Source organism: Rana temporaria, chromosome 13, assembly GCF_905171775.1.
Source record: "Rana temporaria chromosome 13, aRanTem1.1, whole genome shotgun sequence".
NCBI lineage: Eukaryota > Metazoa > Chordata > Amphibia > Anura > Ranidae > Rana > Rana temporaria.
In genome coordinates this window covers 65,170,829-65,194,571 of record NC_053501.1, presented here as the reverse complement: position 1 = coordinate 65,194,571, position 23,743 = coordinate 65,170,829, and the positions used below count along the sequence as shown (strand labels likewise).

General features: G+C 43.9%; 1 protein-coding gene across 2 annotated transcripts in view; it reads right to left on the bottom strand.

The window, feature by feature from the left end:
• The window catches only part of SCFD1 (sec1 family domain containing 1), a 183,273-nt gene that overhangs the window by 114,761 nt on the left and 44,769 nt on the right, over positions 1-23,743 (bottom strand). For both annotated transcript variants that reach the window (XM_040332180.1, XM_040332181.1), the window contains exon 10: positions 18,064-18,163. In XM_040332180.1, the coding sequence (XP_040188114.1) occupies positions 18,064-18,163 (100 nt within the window). The remainder of the gene's footprint in view (positions 1-18,063; positions 18,164-23,743) is intronic.

Sequence of the window (23,743 nt, the reverse complement as noted above, 5' to 3'; positions counted from 1 at the left end):
TGAACCCACCAGCTCTCCCCTTGGGAGGCTGCGCCAGACTCCTCCGTACCCGGATCCTCGATCCCTGAACCTACTTGGTCCTTGTCCAAGAGGTCTTCCCATTCCTCTGCGGAAGGGACCTCCTCGTCTGAGGGTTCACGCTCGGGCGACGGAGATCTATTCCGTTTTCTGCCCCGCATAGCCTTGGCTATCATTTTTTCCATTCTTTTTTCCATCTCTTTTAGAGAGGTGGACAGTACCTCGTCCGTGACCATCCTAGGGTTGGACTGACCCGTGCCAGCTCCAGCCTCAGATCCCGATGGTCTCACCAAGGCTCCTTCTGGGGAAAGTAGCGGTAAGACTTTGTCCGAGACCCCGGACCCTCTGGGGGAATCCCCACCTTTTGTACCCTCCGAACCAGATGCCATGGTACAATACCGAGGTACGCCCGCTACTTAATGGTGTTTTGGGAAAATAAATAGTTGTTGCCCACAAACCCTTTCTGGGGAAAAAAATGCCTTTCCTTATTAATCTTGGCTTATTTTTTTTTTTTTTTTTTTTTTTTTTTTTTAAACCAAAAAAAAAAAAACCATTTTGTCCCCCTTTAGTAGTATTTGCCAATAAAAACTGCTGAAAAGAAAAAAGAAAAAAGAAACCCTATCTTTAGGGTGAAAGACAGTCTGTTTGCAGACTGTAATACTTTTCTTTGGCCACTGTGTGTCCTCGGCGCCCCACTCTGCCGCTCTGTCCTTCCTCTCTCAGTTCCAACACATCACTGAGCTGGGAACTCTTTTGGAAGGGCCGCCCCTTCCTTTTACCTACGGGCCCGCCCTTCCCCTTCAGAAAAACGGCGCGAAATTGCGCCCATATCACGGGGACGCGCGCGCGCGCCCGCCGCGGGGGGGGGGGGGGGGGCCCACACGAGGAGGTCAGAGGCTGATCCTGCCGTACAGGCCAGGATCCATAGAGCGGCACTGATCTGTCTGCAGCAACCGCCTGGACCTCTCTGAGCAGGCTTGCAGGTAAGAGCATTCACTCCCTTTACATAAGAAACCTCAATAGATTCCCAGGGGCTTCTCTTAAGAGAATTGTCACTATACACACAGGCCCTTTTCAATGCTACTAGCACCAGTTGCAATACTACCAGGGAGGTCACAATTATGGGGATTATACACATATATATAGTCATCCTATCTTTAAGATATGTGACTCACCTTGCCAGATGCAGCGCATAAACCATAGGCATGTCCCGCTGTGACCTTCCCCCAGACAAAACCTGCTGCGAACCAAGTTCCGCAAGTTTTCCCTTTCACTTACCTGCTCCATGCCGCAGGACTTTGCACAGCAAGAGGTCCAATCTTCCCCCATCTCCGTGGGGCTGTCTAGACCTTCAGGCCCTGGGTTCCTATGAAGGATCCACTGTCCTGGGCCCATATAGCACCCTGGCAACAGAAACATTAGGCCCCCAAAGGTTTCTAGGTTCTGGGCCCAGGGTCCAGCTCTCTGTGACAGAAAGCATTATGGGCTATACCCCAATGGTTTGGGGTCCGGTTACTGACCACTTTAGCACTGAGGCCTTTGGACAGAACCGGTTAGCCCACCTTAATCCCAAGGATGTGGAGGCAAGCTAAACCATGACCAACACCTAAGACACTGGCGTAAAAACTGAGGTACTCCTCCTATGGGAGGGGGTTATATAGGGAGGGGCATTTCCTGTTTGAAGATTGCCAGTGTCAACACCTGAAGGTACTCCATATAACCCATATAGTAATGAATGCCGCTCTGTGTCCCGTGATGTACGATAAAGAAAACAAAATTGTGCCGTGTCCAAATATATATGGACCTAACTGTATGAGACTACACTCCACATAGCCGCTCCAGTCATTTTATTGTTCCAGAGTTTTTCTGTGCACGATTTTTATGGTTCAAATTGCTGGATGTGAAAAAATTGATATGGAAATTTGGAGTTACACAGAAGTATACACTTTTTTTCAAAATGTTTCTCATTGGTTTTATGCAATGTTAACATTTAGGTGAACAATGTGAGGGAAAAGGGGTAAGGGGGTTTCAAATTCCCCCGGCCCCCCTTTTCTAATGGGACAGGGGCAGCAGGAAGAAGTTTCAAGGCTCCCCTTTAGTGAGGTCAGGGACACAGTTCAAGTAGGTCAGGGTACCTAGAAACAGGTGAGAGAAGGGGACCCTTGAAACCAGCTGTAGAAACATCTGGAAGCCTGAGGAGAACCTATATATAGAGGGGGTTCTGCCTGAGGAGACCTGCCAGTTACCTCAGGAGGTTGTCAGTAGCGGAGCTCCCCTCCCACCCTCCCTGGACTGTCGCAGCTAAATATTTATGTGGCAAGGTCATCTTTTCGAAAGAGAGGGGGGACAATTTATGATTAAAGTGATGCTGTATACAACTTGAGCTATAATGGCTGAGTTGTTAATTTTTTATTATAAATACCAATATAAGACTTATTAAAGTGAATTCTGATAATAAAAGATTACTATGGAATTGTTGTTGAAAGTTATTTGATGATAAACCAATAAATAAGCCGCGGCCAATAAAATAAATAAAATTATTTTATTAATCCAAATACAGTTTGGTGTTGTTTTATTTCAAATCACTGTTTGAAAATGGTAAAATAATTTAGCTGCTTACTGTCCCATTAAAATGTGTTTTATCTATATGGTTTTATTTATGTACCTCAAAATTCTGGCTGTATTTTCCAAAACTTTCTTGCATACCAATTCTCTGCCTTGTAGGGTGGTGAACACTGATCGAATAGTTTCCATTCGGAAATGGCGAATGTTTAGAAATTGATTTAGAGATCCAGAATGGGTCCGACGTCTCCGTTTGGTTTTGGGATCACAAAGAGGTTTGAATAAAAACCTGAACCTTGTTCTTTTAGGGGTACTTCACCCTTGAGACAGCAAGTGATCCAACCCTTTGAAGAAGGACACTCTTTTTAGCAGATCCTTGGAGAGCCTTGAGCTTCGGAACTGAGAAATTGGGATCTCTCAAAATTCCAGCTTGTACCCTAGGAATACTGTGGATACTACCCATTTGTCCTGGATTTCTGTCTGCCATGCCGCTGAAAACTGACGGAGCTGTCTACCCACTCGGCCGAGCGGGGCGCCTCTTCATAAAGAGGCTTTGGGGTTTTGCTTGTTAGCTTTTGAAACCCACGGCTTCTTGTTCTTCTAGGCCTGGTCTTCTTTAGCCTTTGTGGCTGGCTGAAAATGCAGTCACCACTGGCTGGAGGTAGATTTACCAGGAGCCAGGGAGAGAGAACATTTAAAACAAGGTTGCTTGTTTTTCTTTTTCTCTAGTAATAGAGTGGTCTTCCCACTCAATATCTTTTGGATATATTTTTCCAAATCTTCCCCAAAGAGGCGTTCGCCATGGAAGGGGAAACTAGCCAAAAGTTTTTTGCATGGTGCCTGTACTGACCAATACTTTAGCCAAAGAATTCTGCGCATTTGCACCAGCTGGAGTGTAAGCCGAGATGCTTGCTGAATCGAATCTCTCATAGCATCTATTGTAAAACATAAAGCTTTAGGCGAATTCTCCCACAATTTGACTTGTTCTGGAGGCAGCTCATTCAGCCTCTGTTTTACCTGGTCCTTGAGGACCTGACACATGCCTACTGTTGCTACAGCAGGTTGGGCAACTGAACCGGCCAGAAGGAAGGAAGATTTTAGTAAAGATTCCAACTTCTTTTCCGAAGGATTTTTAAACACCTCTACATTATACACTGGACAAGTCAGGTTCTTATTTATACAAGAAATGGCTGCATCTACAGAAGGCAGAATCCACTTCTTGGAAAACTCTTCCTCCATAGGATAGAGAATGTCAAACTTCTTAGGAGGTGAGAAACGCTTATCTGGATGTAGCCAGTCTGCGTAGATTAACTTTTTTAATAACGGATGAACCGGAAAAGAGCATGCACCCTGTAGGGATTTTAATGAACCCAGGGAGGAGACAGGTGATTCAGTTAACTCCGAAGAGGGCAACCTGAATGCAGCATGCACAATTCAGCATAACATTGTACCTGTGACCTTAGCATCTGGGAAGCAGAGAAGGGTTCCTCCGATATCCCTGATCCATCCGACTCCTCATCCCTGTCCTCTGTAGGTGTTATCTCATGCTCATACTTCTCCTCAGATTTTTCTGAAAAGGGATCTAGAACCACCGAAGGAGAGCTGCTTTGCTTCTTGTCCTTTTGCGAGGACTTTGCGATTAGCGTAGCGATCTTTCCTTCTAATTTTTCCAGGGTTTGCGGTAAAAAGTGTCCTCAGTGACATATGCAGGCCCAGGTGTCACCGGAGAAATTATTACCCCCAATAGTGGCAATGGCTCCTCCTGTATAGATACGTTACAATCTACAGGGGAGGAAGGCACGGCTAGAGCCCCGTCTCAGGCGGCGGTGCTTTCTTGTCTTTCTTAATCCCTGAACTCCTTCTAAGGGAAGACATATTACGAAGCAACAGGCCGAGGTACCAAAATGCATATACTACTGTGCTCAGTTTAGCAATCTACATAAAGTATGCAACTTAAACACACAGTTTCATGCCATTGAGTAGGTGTCTCTCTTGGTAGTGCCCCACCAACCACATAGAGCTTACGTGCCCCCTGAATGCTGCGGTGTCCAAAAGGGAAGAGCTGCCGGCCTCTGGGATCCTTTATGGCTCCTGTATTGAGTGCCATACCTTCAAACCAGCGTGCCCGCGCCTTTTCGCAGTTCCACTCCTCCGCCGCCCCTGCTAAAGCGCGCGTGACCTAGGGCAATGGCGGCTGTCATGGGACGAGGGGGAGCCTCCTCCTGCTTATTCTGACTATGATGTGGCGTTCTTGCCCAGCGTTTGGAGGAGAGAAGCAATGGCCGTCTTATGCAGAGCTCTGCAGTGGAGTAAGTGTGCTTGTCCTGCCGGATCTGACACTATAGAGCGGGGATAAGCAATTAGCGGACCTCCAGCTGTTGCCAAACTACAAGTCCCATCATGCCTCTGCCTCTGGGTGTCATGCTTGATGCTCTCAGAGTCTCACTATGCCTCATGGGACTTGTAGTTTGGCAACATCTGGAGGTCCGCTAATTAGAGCGTGGTAAGTAAAACTCAGCTCTTTACTCCATCTAGTGGCGAAAAAGGAGAAGACACCTTACTCAAAATTGGAAAGGTCCTTAAGATTGTTCTTAGGATTCCTTTTCCTCTTACCTTTATACCTGCCGCAGGTTTTTCTGCTGAAGAATTGAGACAGCACCAATCTTCACCCATCACCGTGGGTTTTGTTTGACAACCTTCAGGGATATGGGTTCCTATTTAAAGGACACCTCTCCCCTGGGCCTTGTAAAAGACTCCAGGACTTTTAGCATATGTAGCGAAAGTGCTGGTCCCTAGAGCCCAGTCCTCCAAAGAGAGACATTACAGGCGGTGCCTCGTGCATGAGGCCCGGATCCCATCCAGTTTCAGAATAATTATTTGGCGTCTCTAACAATTCCCATCGCCTCTAGCAGGAAAAATGCTCTTCCAAGAGCACAGGTGAAGGAACATCCATCCTTATAAATCTTCCCTCTACTTTTTCTAAAATCACTTGTTTGCCCATCCATAATTAAGAAATATTAAAAACAAAGGGGGGGGGGGGGGGGGAATTCAAGACGGGAAAAAAAATGTTAAATGTATTCTAACATACTGCTGGTATAAGAGTCTGAAGTTGGTCTTCCTACCTCCCCACTATCTTTTGCACAGCAGAAATCAGACTTGGAGTAGGAGGTTCTGCACCATGAGCCTGTCAGGCTCAACTTCTTTCCATGATGCTGCCAATCGTACAGCCTTTAAAGTGATTGTAAACAATCACCTTGTGAAACAACCTATTCAGTTGAAAATAGAAATGAAAGACAAAAATATTTGTGTATAGATATCAAAAATAAAAAAAATATAAATACCTTTTTATAAGCTGCATAAGAGCTGAGGGGAGGAGAATCAACAGCACACAAATCTTCCCAATTAATGGCTGTGCAGGGGTGGGGGTTGGGTGTCATGACAAGTCTGATTATTGGAGGAGGAGAGCAGGCTCAGTTCACAGCACAGCTAGAGAACTGACCATGGTGTGTTCTCATGGCTAGTGTGGTCAGTTTTTAAAGGAAAGCAGAAGGACTGTCAGGAACACCAAGGTTTTCACACAAGGAAAGCAATACAAAGAGAACAGCATACTGTTTCATACAAGTAAATGGCACAGCAGGCAGGCACATATCATAAATATGAAATGTTGGGTTTACATACTCTTCAAGACTTCGGTAACAGGAGGTATTTGAGTAGTTTAACTCCCAATTCCACCCACCACAACACATTTTGTTTTTAACCCCTTTTTAAGAAGATTTGAGCATGTAAAACACAGGTTCTTTCCTCATCTCCAGTGCTGGGTGGTCCTCGATGCAGGGAGCAACACTAATGTGATGATAGCACTTTTCTCTGCATCACTACCATATATAATAAGCGTGGGGCGATGAGACGAAACCTTGCCAGGCGAGCAGGGCAATAAAGCCCTAAATTCTAAGGAATTCGATTGAATGATGATGGGTATTATTCAACCTGAAAGAGGACTGGTCCTGAAACCCAGAGAGATTGAATCCACAGGGGACATTGCTGAAGAGCAGGCGAGCATTGCAGACAAAGCTGCATTTTTTAATGTTACTACCTGTGAACAACCTATTTATTTATTAATCATTAACAACAAAAGAAGACTTGCACTTTAAAAAAAATGGAGGCTAGCACAAGCAGGACCTCAGCAGTATCACAATATTATTTAATTAGTCAGTGAGTGGGAAGGTGACACAAGAAGCTGCAGAATTTTAACAATGAATGCAGATGTCACCCTCCTGGCTACTGCGCACATATTTTTTTTAGGTTACAATATTTTTTTATTAAGAAGATTAAGAAAGAATACATAAACAGGGTGGCCCCTTTCACACAGACGGACCGTTCAGGTCCACCTGTCAGTTTTTTAGGTGGACCTTAATGGACGCTTCATGCAGGTCTATGGAGCGATGGATGTCAGCGGTGACATGTCCGCTGACATCCAACCTGCTAAATTCAGACGGATTGAAACCCTATTTTCCATCCGTCTGGCGGATCGGATGAAATTGGACAAGCGGTCTGTTTTCATCCGATCCCCCATAGAGGGCGCTCTGACAGGTCGGTCCCTGCACAGTGTGCCAAGACAGACCTGTCATCCGGCTGCTCAGCAGAGATCAATGGAGTGATCCCTGCTGAGCAAAGTGGAGTCAGTACACGGACACATCTGTGGGAAAGAGCCCTAATACAGATATGTTATATAAAATAACAATAAACATACAATTAAAATATATTGGGAACAATTACCAAAATAAATAAAAAATTAAAACATAAAAAGGAGGTAAAAGAGAAGAAATAAAGAAGTGTAGAATAAAAAGGTGGATAAGGATATGCTGGGTTTAGGTGACTGTGATCACATAATTTTAGAGAAAAAGTAAAGAATTATCAATATGGCCTCATTCACACGGACCGACCCTTCAGGTCCGCCTGTCAGTTTTGACGGCGGACCTGAACGGCCGCTCCATGCAGTCCTATGGAGCGTCGGATGTCAGCGGAGACATGTCCGCTGACATCCGACCCGATCCGATCTGCCAAAATCAGACGTATGGCGATACGATACGTCCATATCCATCCATGGCGGATCGGATCGGGTGAGATCTGATGAAAACAGACATGCTGTCCGTTTTCATCAGATCGCTCCATAGGAATCAGCGGCGCTGCACAAGCCCCTCCCCGCTCAGTGAGCAGAGAAGAGCTTGTCATCTGCCAGCTCAGCGGAGATCTGCGGACTGATCTCCCCTGAGCTGGCGGGAGCAGGCGGACTCCGTAGTGACGGAGTCCACCTCGTGTGTAACTGGCCTATTAAGTGTGTAAAGTCAAGCCATGGAGACCAGATGTATAAAAGAATGGTTATCAATTAGGATAAATGTTATTTTTTCATAAATCATGGTGCCCATAATTCTTTGCTTCACTTCTATGCATGTAATTTGTTTTAAATGTAGCATTTAGCCGTGTGACTGAAGTTCTACTGTTAAAGTAAATACATTTACTTGTACATTTATAGGCAATGCATATACAGTCTTCACCGTATGTACAGTAAATCAATACAAATTATTTTTTTCTAACCTTTGGCTCTATTAAAATTAGATCTTAACAAGAGTGCAACAAATTGCCAGCACGCAGCAGCAGGTCCGCAATAAACTTCGGGACTACTGAAACTTGTCAAATTCTGCTGTAAAGCCTTCAACAAAGCTGCTAAAAACGAACTGTAAAGCTGTACACATTGCTCTAATACAAGATGAAGCCTGTGTGGCCTTAATGACTTATATGTTGCCAACAACTACAATAGTGGGGGCTGTATAATAATATCTGCAATGCAACAAACACACAGCAAAAGCAAGCAATTTAAGCCATTAAAGACTGCTCACAAGAACAAAATCTTACAGTTCAATCATAAATCATTTGTCTTACAACATAAATCTGAGAGCATTAGAATCATTTGTCAGTATCAGCTTCACCATTACCACATCCCTAAAGGCAGTATTTGATATCCTACCCTTGCTGTTCCCATACAATTCCTAAAAAATGATAATATACTCCGTATACTCTTGCCACAGCATCCTGCAAAAGGTTACAATTATCATGTCATTATTTTTCAGTGTGGTTCTGCAGTTTGTTCAGTTCAAGACAAGACAGATGGCGACCCCTAGTGGGAGATGTGTGACTACAGCTATAATCCCTGCGGGGTACTAACAAAACACAACACATAAAAACTACAATATATTGATACTTCATGCAAATGTATAATGATATAAAAAGTCACACCTAGAAAACAGCTGTACTGATAGAGAGTCTGTTGGTCTCACAATATGAAAAAATAATAGTTAAAAGAGCCAAGCCTGGGAAATAAAGAAACAGACAGGAAATGTGTCTTATTAGAACAGAACTAAGCTCACATTAATTCAGGGGGAATATACTCTAAATGTGGGACTGGGAGAAGACGACCCAAAACACGATACAAGCGCACCAGTGCCTGGTGTTGGGATGCATCTCCAGTGCAATTGAAGGTACCAGCATTGGGGGAGGGGGCTTACAAACGGAATTTCTTTCTGCTGGGCTGCCAACTTACAAAACAAATCCTGTGCTGGGTAAAGAAAGCAGGGAGCAGAGCCTGATGAACAGTCAACATCCGCTATTAGAAAGAAAACGAAAAAGTGAGATATGTATAGTCATTAGGTTAGCCTCTTACAAACTACAGCCATTGTGATCCAGAGGAGGACACTGCAAGCCCCCCAGGGTAACTGTGGCTTGACAGGAGGATTAAGATTATGTATACGTATGGGACCAACGTGTTTGTTCGCTTTTGCACGCGAACACGGGGTGCTTTAAATGTTTTATTTATTTATTGGTGAGACACTGGTACACCGACAGATGTTGAACAACCCCCAGCAGACACTGACAGATAATGATGTCACAATGGTGCACTATTGTAGCAGTTTTGTGCACTGGTACAGATGTGATGGGGACAGATGTTTTGTGCACTGGTACAGATGTGATGGGGACAGATGTTTTGTGCACTGGTACAGATGTGATGGGGACAGATGTTTTGTGCACTGGTACAGATGTGATGGGGGCAGATGTTTTGCGCACTGGTACAGATGTGATGGGGACAGGCAGATGTTTTGTGCACTGGTACAGATGTTTATGGGGGCACTGTGACACATGTGTATGGGGGCAGGGACAGTGGTGATTGGTGTACTGTGTGTGCTTGTGTTTGGGGGGTCTGTAACAGCTCTGTGTGTAAAATCATCCATAGACAGAGAGCTGTCACAGATTCCTGAGCTCCGCAAGGAGAACTGTCACATAAACATGTGTGTCTGTTTACACGGTGAAGGCTGTGATTGGACACAGCCGTCACGTGAACGGGAGGGCCAATCACAGCGCCCATATCCCGATCCCGTCTTGGCTGTGTCCTGCAATGCAAAGTGGGCACTCGTTCTGATGGATGTTCCTGAGAGTCCACTCAGAACGATGAAAGGCCCACCCGGCCGTTTATGTATAGTGGCCGGGTGGGAGGAGGTTAATCACCTCAAAGGATAGACCAGGTGTCATCCAGCTTCACTAACTTATCATAAAAAAATCTTCTAAAAGTAATGGCAAAATCATTATAAATCTTACCTCCAAAACTGGATGAGATGAGTAAACTTTGCAGTATCATCGATTAGCAGTGTTGCAATGTTCATTTCTTTAGGTGCATACCAACATTAAAAGGATAAGTTCACATTTGGGAACACGTTACATGTTCCACCCATTCTTAGGGTGGAACATATAAAATTTTCCAGTTCCTGTAGCCGCTCGGGGATCCGAGCACCTGGTGTGACTGCAGTATGGTGAATTACCAGCTATCTCTTTTTGAAACGAGCACGGCTGTGTAGGGCTCTGCCCACACAACCACGTCATTCATTCACAGAATTCTGCATCCTTTGCAACTGTCAGCTTGTAGTTCTCAATGAACTACCACAGAACGCTGTTGAGAGCTCTGGTAGTTCATTGATTCTTCCTGTCAGTGTGAAACTGCCTGCTTGTACGATGTACGGGTATACAGATTACAATGACAGTCTGTAAAAGACCTGCATGGCACCAGTGATCTGCTGTTTGCTGGTGCAATGTTTTCCAGGCTCCTACAAAAATCAAATCGTAAATGCAATTTTTTTACTTGCAAAAAAAAAAAAATTTGCATTATTTATTTTTTTGAAGGTGAACGTATCCTTTAAAATGACACTGGCATTAGGGTACCTTTATTCTAACAAACCCATCTTTCTCTTATCGTCCATGGACGGACACAGCTCCTTAAATCTTGACAAGTGGGTTATGTTCCCTGTTCACAGGAGAGGAACACTTGTCAAGATTTAAAGTGGAGGTTCACCCTATAAAAATGTCTAACACTGCATCCAGCCCAGTTGTGCATATAAAATGACACTGACCTTTTTTTTTCTTTTCCGTAGATAGCGTTTACCCGTGGAATTCACCGCGGCTTCCGGGTAGGGAATCCCGCGGCCGCGGTGAATTCCACGGGTAAACGCTATCTACGTAAAAGAAAAAAAAAAGGTCAGTGTCATTTTATATGCACAACTGGGCTGGATGCAGTGTTAGAATTTTTTTATAGGGTGAACCTCCACTTTAAGGAGCCGTGTCCATCCATGGACGACAGAGAAAATAATTTTACGGGTACAAAAAATCCTTCTTATTTAGAACACATGTATTATATTTTTAACTGCTACTGCCTGAATAAAATCATCGCTCTCTTCTAGAGGTACAGGCGTCACAAGGATCTTATGCATTTAACACTTGCCTGAGGGGACCCACTAGTGATGTAGAGGACAGGGGTATGGGATGTGGGTAGAATAGTTGGCAGACACAGGCATTTGACAATCCAAAAAGCATCAGATGCTGAAGATCTTAGCGCCACCAGTAATTCTGGAAGAGAGTGAAGACTCCATTCACCACAGGCGGTAACTGTAAGTATAATAGATGTATTTAAAAGAAACACCGTCATTAGGATACTTTTAAACAAAAGTCAAGGTGTTTCTTTCAACAGTCAGCATCTGCATGACGGCTTACAAGATGAAAGCAGAGACTCTGGATGGCCAGACATAAATAAGCCGACTAATGATTTAAACTGCTGCTGTCCCTTGGGTTCCTTCCTATGTAGTAAACAGAACTCAGACAAAAGAGTACATGAATTGGAATCTAAATGTTCAACATTGAATTTCAAATTTGACATCACATTTCATTCCCAGATCAGAGATAAGAATTTTCTGTAAGACACGCCTATGATTGTGTATCACAGTCTCTTCAGCAGATAACTAATCATTTTAGCAAAATGTTACCGTGTTACCACGTGGGTGGCCGTTTCGCAACAGATTTCTTTAAGCATTTTGAATATTCCTGCTATATATTACATCCTAAGCCCTAAAACCTGACTAATGTGAACTTACAATATAACTAATAGGAAACATTTTCTATAAGTTAGTACCTACATTAAGGATATTTTATGTTTGTGTACCGTATTTATCGGGGTATTGCGCGCTCCGGCGTATAGCGCTCACCCCTAAAGTGGACCCGCATTCCTGTGAAAAAAAAAAGATTTTAGTACTTACAGTTTTGGTGTCTTGCGCGGCGTCCGTCTGCGGCTTCGGTGGTGTCCTCGTCGGGTCCGGCGTCCTTCTGCGGTGTCCTCCCCGCTCGATCTCCGCTTCCCGCGCTGAGTTTGAACTACTGCGCCGGCATATATCGAGCGCAGTACACTCATGTATAGTCGGGCAGGCTCGTCTCCTCTCGCGGTCACGTCCTATACGTCCAGGAAGTGACTGCGAGAGGAGCCGAGCCTGCCCGACTATACACGAGTGTACTGCGCTCGGTATATGCCGGCGCAGTAGTTCAAACTCGGCGCGGGAAGCGGGTATCGGCGTATATCACGCACCCACGATTTTGCCCTGAATTCAGGGCAAAAAAGTGCGCAGTATACGCCGATAAATACAGTATTTTGTCCCTCTTAATAATAGAATCCAATGCGCACACAGAATATGAACAGTTAAAGTGGTTGTTAACCTACTAAATTGTCTTATCCAATCTGTACTATAATAACATGTGTTCCTGTGCCTGTATAATGTAAAAAATCCTTAAGCTGATTGTAAAGGCAGAAGGTTTTTTTTATCTTAATGCATTCTATGCATGAAGAAAAAAAGCCTTCTGTGTGGAGCAGCCCCCCTCATACTTACCTGAGCCCCATCTAAATCCAGCGAGGTTGTAGGATTGTCTCGGCTGCTTGAGAACTCCCCTCCTCATTGGCAGAGACAAAGGCACGGTGCCATTGGCTCCTGCTGCTGTCAATAAAAGTCAGTAAGCCAATGAAGAGAGAAAAGGGGGCGGGGTCAGGCCACGGCTCCATGTCTGAATGGACACAGGGAGCTGTGGCTCGGCTCTGGTACCCCCATAATAAGCTGCTTGCTGTGGGGGCACTCAACAGCAGGGAGGTGCCAGGAGAGCAGATGAGGGACCAGAGAAGAGGAGGATCGGGTCTGCTCTGTACAAATCCTTTGCAACAGAGCAGGTAAGTATAACATGTTTTAATGAAAAAAACTGACTTTACAATCACTTTAAATGAAACTACCCAGCAACTCTCCAAGGTGAGCACAGTGACTACCTCTATCGCTACAAGTGCAAGTGATATACCATTTCTCCTCCCTTGCAGGAGGAGGGTCTCAACCAAATGTCTGATTTAGACAATCCGATCATTTTTTCCCACCCTTTACTGAAGTTGATTCCCCAACTTTTCAAAGAAGGATACTAACAATTTATATTGACCCTACACTTCAAAGCACTTTTGTGCTTCTCCACAATGTACGGTTTAATATGCGTTTACAGACATCTGGTGAAGTGGGCCTAGGAATCCACAAAATGCATTGTGTCTTTGCCAGTACCACACCACATGACCAGTATACAAGACAGCACTTATATCATCAGAAAAAAATGATCCATGGGTCCATTCACATTATTGCGATTTCAGATGCGACTTAAGTCCCACAATCAAATGACAACAGAAATCACATTTTCAATGGTGCCTGTTCACATCAAAGTAACTCAGCACAGTGTGATTTTGGAAAAGGCTCCTGTACTACTTTTGAGCGATTCCAGTCGCCCCATAGAAAATGCAGACCTTATCAAAATTGCATCCAAGTTGCACTACATAAATTGAAAATCATATCGCAGTAGTGTGAACCAAGCCTAAAGAGAAAAATGTAGGGTTTAAGGGTGTGGTTTTCCCGGGCAAATGTGAAAGGAAAAATAGCTTTTTATTAGGCAATATTTCTGGATATGTATATTAACCCCCTCAAGATGAGGGTAAAACAAATCCCAATGCCTGAACACAGTCTTTGCAACTTTGACACGTGTTGGTAAAACTGTTCATATCATTGCAACTACAGGCGGTCCCCTACATACAAACACCGGACTTACAAATAGAGGAAGACAACAGGAAGTGAGAGAAAATCTACCCCATAGGAAGGGAAATTCTCTCTTGTAGGAGTTAATATGGGAAAAAGGTGTCTCCTCTCCACTGATGCTTTATCACCAATCCTTGTTTCACTAAAAACCCAACAGTTTCAAAATCCAATTATCATTGGGACAGAAAGTGAGGTGAAATCCTATGAACAGGGGTACAGACAGCAAAACAAATGTTACCGGGGTGATAACCCTTCCCTATATTATCCAAAAAGCTTAAAAATAGATTTTTTGGTTGGAGCTACACTTACAAAATGTACCTGTTCCAACTTACAAACAGATTCAACTTAAAGTGGAGTTCAACCCTTACCCCCCACCCCCCCCCCCCTCAACAATCTTAAAATAAATAAAAAAAAAAAATAGATTTATTTTTTATTTTTTATACTCACCTGAAAGGGCAGTTGCTATGCGGAAGTAGCTCTTCTGCCTCTTATTCCACCGCGGTGGATCTTCTGGCTCGTCCTACGTCGCCGTGTCTTCTTGTGAATGAGCCGCGCTGCCTTCTGGGAACTGTGTGTATCCCAGGAGGCAGCCACCCATTCACAAAGCGATGTACAAGTCACGCATGCGCAGTAGGAAATGGGCAGTGAAGCTGTAAGGCTTCACTACCTGTTTCCCTTAGTAAGAATAGAGGCGCCAGGACCGCGCGATTGCCAGCGGGGGACCGACATCGCGGGCGACTAGGACAGGTAGGTGTCCTTATTAAAAGTCAGCAGCTACACTTTTAGTAGCTGCTGACTTTTAAATAAAATAAAAAATTGCAGGTGGAATCCCGCTTTAAGAACAAGCCTACAGTCCCTGTCTTGTTTGTAACCTGGGGACCTCCTGTACTTAGTGTATTCAGGTGGATTATAGTTTTTTTTTCAGGACAAAATTGGTTGCGAAAAAGAATGTCAAATTTTGATTCGCCTGATCACAGAACAGTTTTCCACTTTGCAATAATATAAACATATGATGTTTTCTATTTTCTTGGAATTGGGGTTGTATATGTATTTTAAACTCATGAATTTTTTAACTATTGGAATAAAATGAATAGAATATTAACAAGTGTATGTTCTATGGGCCAAATTCTCAAAAAAGCTGCCTAACTTAACTTTCAGCAGTTAAGTTACACAGGCGTTAAATTTCTACCTAAGTGTCCGATCCACAAAGCACTTACCTAGAAATTGCACGCCGTGTAACCTAAGTGCCTCCGTCGCAAAGCGGTCGTCTGCTCGAGGGGGCGATTCCTATTCAAATGAGGCGCGCTCCCGCGCCGGACGTTCGGCGCATGCGTGTGACGTCATTTTTCCCGACGTGCATCGCGCAAACGTACTTTACGCCGGGCTTTGTGGATCGCGACGGGACAATAAAGTTGCGTCGGGTAAAAAAAAAATTACGCGCCGGGAAAAAAAATTCGAAATTTTAAAAAAAACGCGGCGATCGAAAAAAAGGTTTGTTTTTACAAGGTCTTTAGGCCTTGTAAAAGTATCCCTAATTTTACGTATGCAAAACGTAACTTACGCAGAAAACACAAAGCTAAAAAGCTTTGTGGATCTGCCTAAGTACTCATTTGCATACGCAAAGCGGCATTTCGACTCGAAATGCCCCCAGCGGCGGATGCGGTACTGCATCCTAAGATCCGACAGTGTAAGTCTATTACAGATGTCGGATCTTCTGACTATCTTTGGAAAAATCCTTCTGAGGATCGTTTCCAAAGATAGCCACAGGGATACGCAGGCTGAACAGCAGTTCCGCCTGCGTATCTACTTTGAAGATTTGGCCCTATATGTGTAAACTACCACCTTAAAATTCCCATAGATAGACGGTTATTTATAAAGATTGGTATTGGGAAAGCGGTGCAATAGATTATAGGACCATTTGTCTTTGTGTAACAATATTACACTTCAAACAGATCAGCACTTAAAGCGGGAGTTCAGCCAAAAATCAACTTTCTGCAGTTAGATCCAGCATACTGCTGACATCTGCAGTATGCTGGTCTTTATTTTATTTTGGTACTTATCGTTTTAGCAGTAATTCTTCTATGGCTCCGAGCGGGGATTACTTCCTGGTATAGGCGTTCCCTTCAAGACAAGCAAGTTGATTGACAGCCTTCGATAGCGCGTCACGGCTTCCGAAAATACACGAGTGACACTCGGCAATTTACGCCGCCTGCGCAGTCAGCTCTACACGGCAGGCGCAGGCGCCGTAAACAGCCAAGTGTCACCTCAGGTGTTTTCGGAAGCCGTGACGCGCTATCGAAGGCTGTCAATCAACTTGCTTGCCTTCGGAAACGCCCATTCCCCGAAGGATTCCCCGCTCGGAGCCATAGAAGAAATACTGCTAAAACGATAAGTACCAAAATAAAAATAAAAGACCAGCATACTGCAGATGTCAGCAGTATGCTGGATCTAACTGCAGAAAGTTGATTTTTGGGTGAACTCCCGCTTTAATGCAGCTTTAAGGGGGTTCACTCCCGCTTTAATGCAGCTTTAAGGGGGTTCAAGTAAAAAGGGCAAAGAGTATACATATGTTTCCCAATTCTACCCAATTCCCATGACCCGAAGCAATGACTTTGGGAGAATCATGCAAAAAAAAAAAAAAGGATTCCCTAAAGGGTAATAAAAAGCACCTCCAGCTGCTGATGTACTCTTTATGCAACACAAAGAGTTTACAATTTAAAAAAATTACTAATTACTACTATGAGACATGCATAGAATAAAACATGCATAACATTATAAAATGACATAACAGAACCTATACAGTTTTAAACTACACATATTGTATACTGTAGCTGATCTGGCACATTAAAGGCAAAAGAACATCATTGTATTTTTTTTTTTTATTCTTATTTCCTTATGTGCGGTAACTAAAAACATGGGGCCAGATCCACATAGAAATGGACAGGCGCAGCGTATCAGAGATACGCTACGCCGCCGTATCTTACCTGGCTCTAACTCGAATCCAGGAAGAATTCGCGCCGTAAGTTACGGCGGCGTAGTGTATTTCTGGCGGCGCAATTCAAATCGGCGGGTAGGGGGCGTGATTCATTTAAATGAAGCGCGTCCCCGCGCCGATTGAACTGCGCATGCTCCGTTTAGAAATTTCCCGCCGTGCTTTGCGCGAAATGACGTTGCAACGACGTCATTTTTTTTAACTTAGACGTGACTTACGTCCATCCCTATTCACGGACGACTTAGCAAAAAAAAATTAAAATTCAAATCTCGACGCGGGAACGACGGCCATACTTTAACATGGCAAGTCTATCTATACGCCACAAAATAGCAGCTTTAACTATACGCCGCAAAAAGCCGACTAGAGACGACGTAAGAGAATGCGATGGCCGCGTACGTTCGTGGATCATCGGAAAAAGCTCATTTGCATACCCGATGCGGAAAACGACGCAAACTCCACCCATCGGACGCCAAAGTATTGCATCTGCGATCCGAAGGCGTACGAAGCCGTACGCCTGTCGGATCGAAGCCAGATGCCGTCGTATCTTGGTTTGAGGATTCAAACTAAAGATACGACGCAGGAAATTTGAAAGTACGCCGGCGTATCAGTAGATACGCCGGCGTACTCTGTCTGTGGATCTGCCCCATAGAAGCTAAATGACAGATCCCATAAATTCATAACAAATCAGTCACACTGTCAACAATTCCTTACCAAAAGAAACTGGAAATCTATGGAAAAAGCAAATTACAAAAAATCCAAAACTACAAATTATAAAAACATAAAATAAGGTGTCTGACTAAATTGGGTTTTTCAATCTGCAATAATTAATAGGCTTAAGATTTTTAATATGCAATAGGCATCTTAAGATAAGATTAATTTTTATAAAGTAATTTATTCCCATACACGTCTTAATGTGCATTGTTTTAAGCCAGACCATTAATTTGCTGTTTTTATTCAAAATTATGCATCCTATAAGCACTACTTACAAAGTGTAGGATGTTAAGTGTAAATGCTTACCAGGACATCATGGACCAGTGCCTGGTATGTCCATGTGTGATGAAGAGTGGTAGCGAGGTCTATGTTCCTGTCTACAAGAACTAATAAAGGTCTCTGGAAGCTGACAAGTAAAAATCAGAAGAGAGTTTGTTATAAGAAGCAGCCCATAAAGAATTACTTAACAATGTTATATTTCTTTTGTAAACTAATAATGGAAATGATTAAAGGCAGACATGTCTGAAGTCCAGCCTGGGTGACCAATCAAGGCTTCCTTTAAGGCCAGAGTGCCCTAATAGCAATAACTGTGCCCCTATGACTTCAAGACCCACAGAAAAGCCATTTACCTACGTTTATGTCTCTTTTGCCACCTGGCCTAGCATGTTAATATACATCCAATGAGGATTAATTATAGAGCAAAATATATATAAAACGGCGCTCAAAACTAACTGAAGTGCAAAGGATATCATATGTTACATTGAAACCCAACCAAATATGGAAAAAAAAGTGCAAATGTGACTGTGCAAATAAATATTGGTCTTCACAAAATGTGAAAAACATAGCAAAATCAGTCCATAATCAATAAAAAGTCCATAAGGGAAGTTAATCCATCATGAAAGTGCTCCTTGCCTATGAGTTTAGGTAAGGGGATCCATCGCTAATAGCACCCTCACAAACAAGCCTCCTACCTGATATGCAGGACCATAGATTATAATGGTCACACAGGCAAAAACAGCAAGACATCCAGGAGAGCAGCCATCAATTACCAGTCCAATGAGGTGACCCAAAACGGTTAGGAAAAGGAAACTTACGCCCATCAAATTATTAAAGAATTTTATTAAAAAAAATGGGGTGGATTCAAGAAGCAATTGCGCCTGTGTAACCGTAGGTTACACAGCGCAATTGCTTACTTGCCCCGGCGTAACGAGTGCTCCTGATTCAGGAACCTCGTTACGCCGACTGCAGCCTAAGATCTGCGCGGCATAAGGCTCTTATGCCCGCATATATTAGGCTGCATTCTTGCGATGGCCGCTAGGTGGCGTTCCCGTTGTGCTCAGCGTATAGTATGCAAATTGCATACCAACACCGATTCGAAACGTTGCGCGAGCCCTGCGTACGCAATTTACGTCGTTTCCGTACGGCGGTTTTTGCGTAAGGCTGCCACTGCTATTAGCAGGGGCAGCCAATGTTACGTATACCCGTCGTTCCCGCGTCGCGAAATTAGAATTTTACGTACTTTGCGTAAGTGATTCGCGAATGGCGCTGGACGCCATTCACGTTCACTTTGAAGCAAATGACGTCCTTGCGACGTCATTTGCCGCAATGCATGTCGGGAAAGTTTCCCGACGGAGCATGCGCTCTACGATCGGCGCGGGAACGCGCCTAATTTAAATGATTCCCGCCCCCTACGGGATCATTTAAATTGCGCGAGCTTGCGCCGGGCATTTTGCCAGCGCGCCCGCGCAATTTACGGAGCTTCTGCTCCGTGAATCGAGGGTAGCGCAAAAAAATTGTGGGGGCGCAGGGCAAAATCGTTGCCCTGCACCTCCGTAATAAATGCGCAAACCTAGCTGAATCCGGGCCAATTACCTTTCAACAGAAAAAAACAGCATGTATATTGCCAATATGGGCTCATATGATACTCAAGATGTCGTCACTCGTAGGCCACTTCCTGACACATTACGTCATCAAAAGATGTCTTCAGGGGCTTGGCTGGTGTTTTTCACATTTTGTTAAGACCAATATTTATTTGCACAGTCACATTTGCACTTTATTCCATATTTGGTTGGATTTCAATGTAAAATATGATATCCTTTGCATTGCTGTTAATTTTGCACGCCGCTTAAAGAGGGGGTTCTCCCATAAAAATGTTTTTAACCTTAGATACCCTTAGATTCCTGCTCATTTAGTCTAGGGGAATCGGCCATTTGTTTTAAAATCCGAGCATTACTTACCGTTGTAGAGGGCGATCTTCTCCGCCACTTCCGGGTATGGGTCTTCGGGACTGGGCGTTCCTTCTTGATTGACAGTCTTCCGACAGGCTTCCGACGGTCGCATCCATCGCGTCACGAGTAGCCGAAAGAAGCCGAACGTCGGTGCGGCTCTATACTGCGCCTGCGCACCGACGTTCGGCTACTTTCGGAAAATCGTGACGCGATGGATGCGACCGTCGGAAGCCTTTCGAAAGACCTGTCGGAAGACTGTCAATCAAGAAGGAACGCCCAGTCCCGAAGACCCATACCCGGAAGTGGCGGAGAAGATCGCCCTCTACAACGGTAAGTAATGCTCGAATTTTAAAACAAATAGCCAATTTCCCTAGACTAAATGAGCAGGAATCTAAGGGAAAAAAATGCATTATAAGGGTGAACCTCCGCTTTAAATATATTTCATTGACTGGTATCACAGTTTAAGTGGCTGTTAATATTCTCCTTTTTTTTTGGCTATTTGAACCGAGCGCGGAATTTATATTTTTTTAAGATTATTAAAAAAATTATGGGATAGTCCACTTTATTACCTGAAACAGCAGTCAAGTAACAGGCTGTTACCAAGACTGATCAAAAGGTGAAGATTACATAAAACCCCCCAAACATATATTTTCTGAAAACAACCCTAAAGAATAAAATAGTGGTACAGTACTTCCAATTTTTTGTGTCACATGATATTAACGAAAAGGTCTAGGAAATGCAAGATTTAGTATTTACTGTTCTAAATAAATACTGTTGTTGTCCGCTGTGTTCAGACTTTGCTACATGCAGGGAGTGTCCTTTTTTTTTTAGAGCAGATAAGAGTTCTTCTGACTGCTTGAATTTTTTGATGAAAACCATGGGCAGTAATCGTGATGCAATAGATGCAGCGGTCTCCAAACTTTGGCCATGGGGCCAGATGCGGTTCTTTGCTTGCCTCTATCCAGCCTTTGGGGCACTGTTCCATTGATTGACACCAAAGATGGGGCACAATTCTTTTCATTGACACCAATGATGGGACACTAGTACTCCCAAGGACACCAAAGATACAATTTTGTTTACTCCCTATTGGTTGCTAGGACATTTTCTACTCCCACTGGCCCTAGTCCAGCCCCCCTAAAATCTGATGGATATCCTCCAAACACTCTAAGAAATCATCTAGTATTAAAGGACAGGTGCTGAGGCCCTGTATACAGTCTGAGCATATGATTCCAGAGGCTCCGTAGGGACTTACTTAAAGTAAAAGTTCACATTTACAGAATAAATGCACATATTTTTGCAGAAAAAGGGTACATTTATTATTTTTTCCTTCAGGAGCCTGGAAATCAATGCATCCATGTGCAATGTGGGCTCCAGCAGACATGTCCTCCAGCTTTCAGCCTGTACCCTGTTTGGAAGCCAGTGGACTAGGAGAGTGCTCATCAGTGCCCCTGCAGCCCACTGAAACTACAAGTCTGTCCGCTGCAGTGGAAAGCGGGACTTGTAGTTTATTCATTCACAGGAATCTGTGAATGAATGACGAGCTGTGTGGGCAAAGCAGGTGTGGGGAGGAGAAACCACACCCACTGTCACAGGAAGGGAAACTTTGCATTTAAAGCGGGATTCCACCCGCAATTTTTTTTTTTTTTAAAGTCAGCAGCTACTAACAGTGTAACTGCTGACATTTAATAAGGACACTTAACTTGTCCTACGTGCCCGCGCTGATGGCCCCCCGATGCCGATCGCACGACTGATGCAGGTCCCGCGCCGCCATTCACACTAGGGGAAACTCTCTGAGAACACACACAGTTCCCAGAAAGCAGCGCGCCCCATTCACTAGGAGAAGAAGAAGAAAACATGCCGCGGTGCCGAAGAGGCAGATTACGAACTTCTGCATAGCAACAGGTATTTCGGGTGAGTATAAATTTTTTTTTTTTCCACTTTTTTTTTATTTATTTTTTTTAGGACTTTTGGCCAAAATGTTGTTTTCCTGGGTGGAACTCCGCTTTAATTATTTTGTTTTATTGTCATAAAATTTACAGTAAATTTGCGTTTTATTTTTTAGACTGGTCAACAGAAACAGACTATGGGGTTGATTTACTAAAGGCAAAAATTCGGTTCACTTTGCAAGGGAATTTTCCTCAGTGAAAAAGCAGATTTCCATCAACCAATAATGTGCAATAACATTTTTTTTTAGCCGGGCCTGGATGTTTTTCTTTGTAGGAAAAGGCTTCCGTCTTGCCACTCTTCCCCATAGCCCAGACATATGAAGAATAAAGGGATTTTTAAATACAGCTTACCTGTAAAATCCTTTTCTTGGAGTACATCACGGGACACAGAGCGGCATATTCATTACTATGTGGGTTATATGGAGTACCTTCAGGTGATGGACACTGGCAATCTCAAACAGGAAGTCCCCTCCCTATATAACCCCCTCCCATAGGAGGAGTACCTCAGTTTTGTAGCAAGCAGTATGCCTCCCAAAAATGGTCCCCATAAGAGGGGTGGGAGCTCTGTGTCCCGTGATGTACTCCAAGAAAAGGATTTTACAGGTAAGCTGTATTTAAAAATCCCTTTTTCTTTATCGTACATCACGGGACACAGAGCGGCATATTCATTACTATGTGGGATGTCCCAAAGCAATGCTTTAATGAGGGGAGGGAGACATTTTCCCAAGGATTTAATTCCGAGATAAACTCAAATAATAATAATAAATCCAACTTAGTCGAGAAATAAAATTTAAATTTTTTAACTCAAGGGTGCCCCCGATACTGAGGGTCTTAAAAAATGCAGCCTGCAGCAGTTCCTGCCAAAAAAGGCTGTATCAGTATTCTCTCTTACGTCCAACCGGTCTGATTTAGAACACGTGTGGACTAAAGAAAAGGTTGCCGCCTTGCATACTTGAGCCATAGGGAACTGATGGTGTGCTGTCCAAGGAGGCGCCCATGGCCCTGGTAGAAAGAGCTCTTACTGGCAACGGACGAGGCAGTCCTTTCAAGCTGTAGGCCTGAGTAATTAATAGTTTCATTCCTCTCGAGAGGATGGATTTTGCAGCTGCCTGCCCCTTCTTGGCCCATCTGGCAAAAATGAACAACACATCTGTTTCCCGAAACTTCTCTGTAGCTCTAAGATAGGCCTTTATGGCCCTGACAATACCCAAGGTATGCAGCAACCCTTCCTTCTGGAAGTAGGTTTCGGAAGAAGGATGATAGCACCAAATCCTGGTTTAGGTAAGAACTGGATATAACCTTTGGTAGAAAGGGAGGATGAGGATGGAGGACCACCTCGTCCTTGTGAGAAAAATAAGATATAGCTCCTTATAAGATAAGGCTGCTATTTCTGCTCTCTTTTGGCTGAAACTATGGCAACCAGAAATCCCAGCTTCCTTGATAGCCAAATCACAGGAATTTCAGCCAACGACTCAAAAGGTTGTTCCTGCAGAGTTGACCGAACTAGATCCAAGTCCCACGGCAAGTGGTGACATACCCGGAGGATTAATACGCAAGACCCTCTGTAAGAAGGTCTCAACCAGTGAGTGGGAGTCCACCACTCCTAGCTGGAGAAAACTTAACACTTGGTCAATGGTATACTTGCAGGGCAAGCTATTTCTTCGATACATACCAGTCTACATAGGCTTCCCGGACCCTGCAACAAATCACCCTGGAGACCGGCCTTCTAATCCTGATCAGGGTAGAGATTATCTGCCTAGAACGGCCTCTACTACTGAGAATCAGGGATTCAGCCGCCAGGCCGTCAAATTT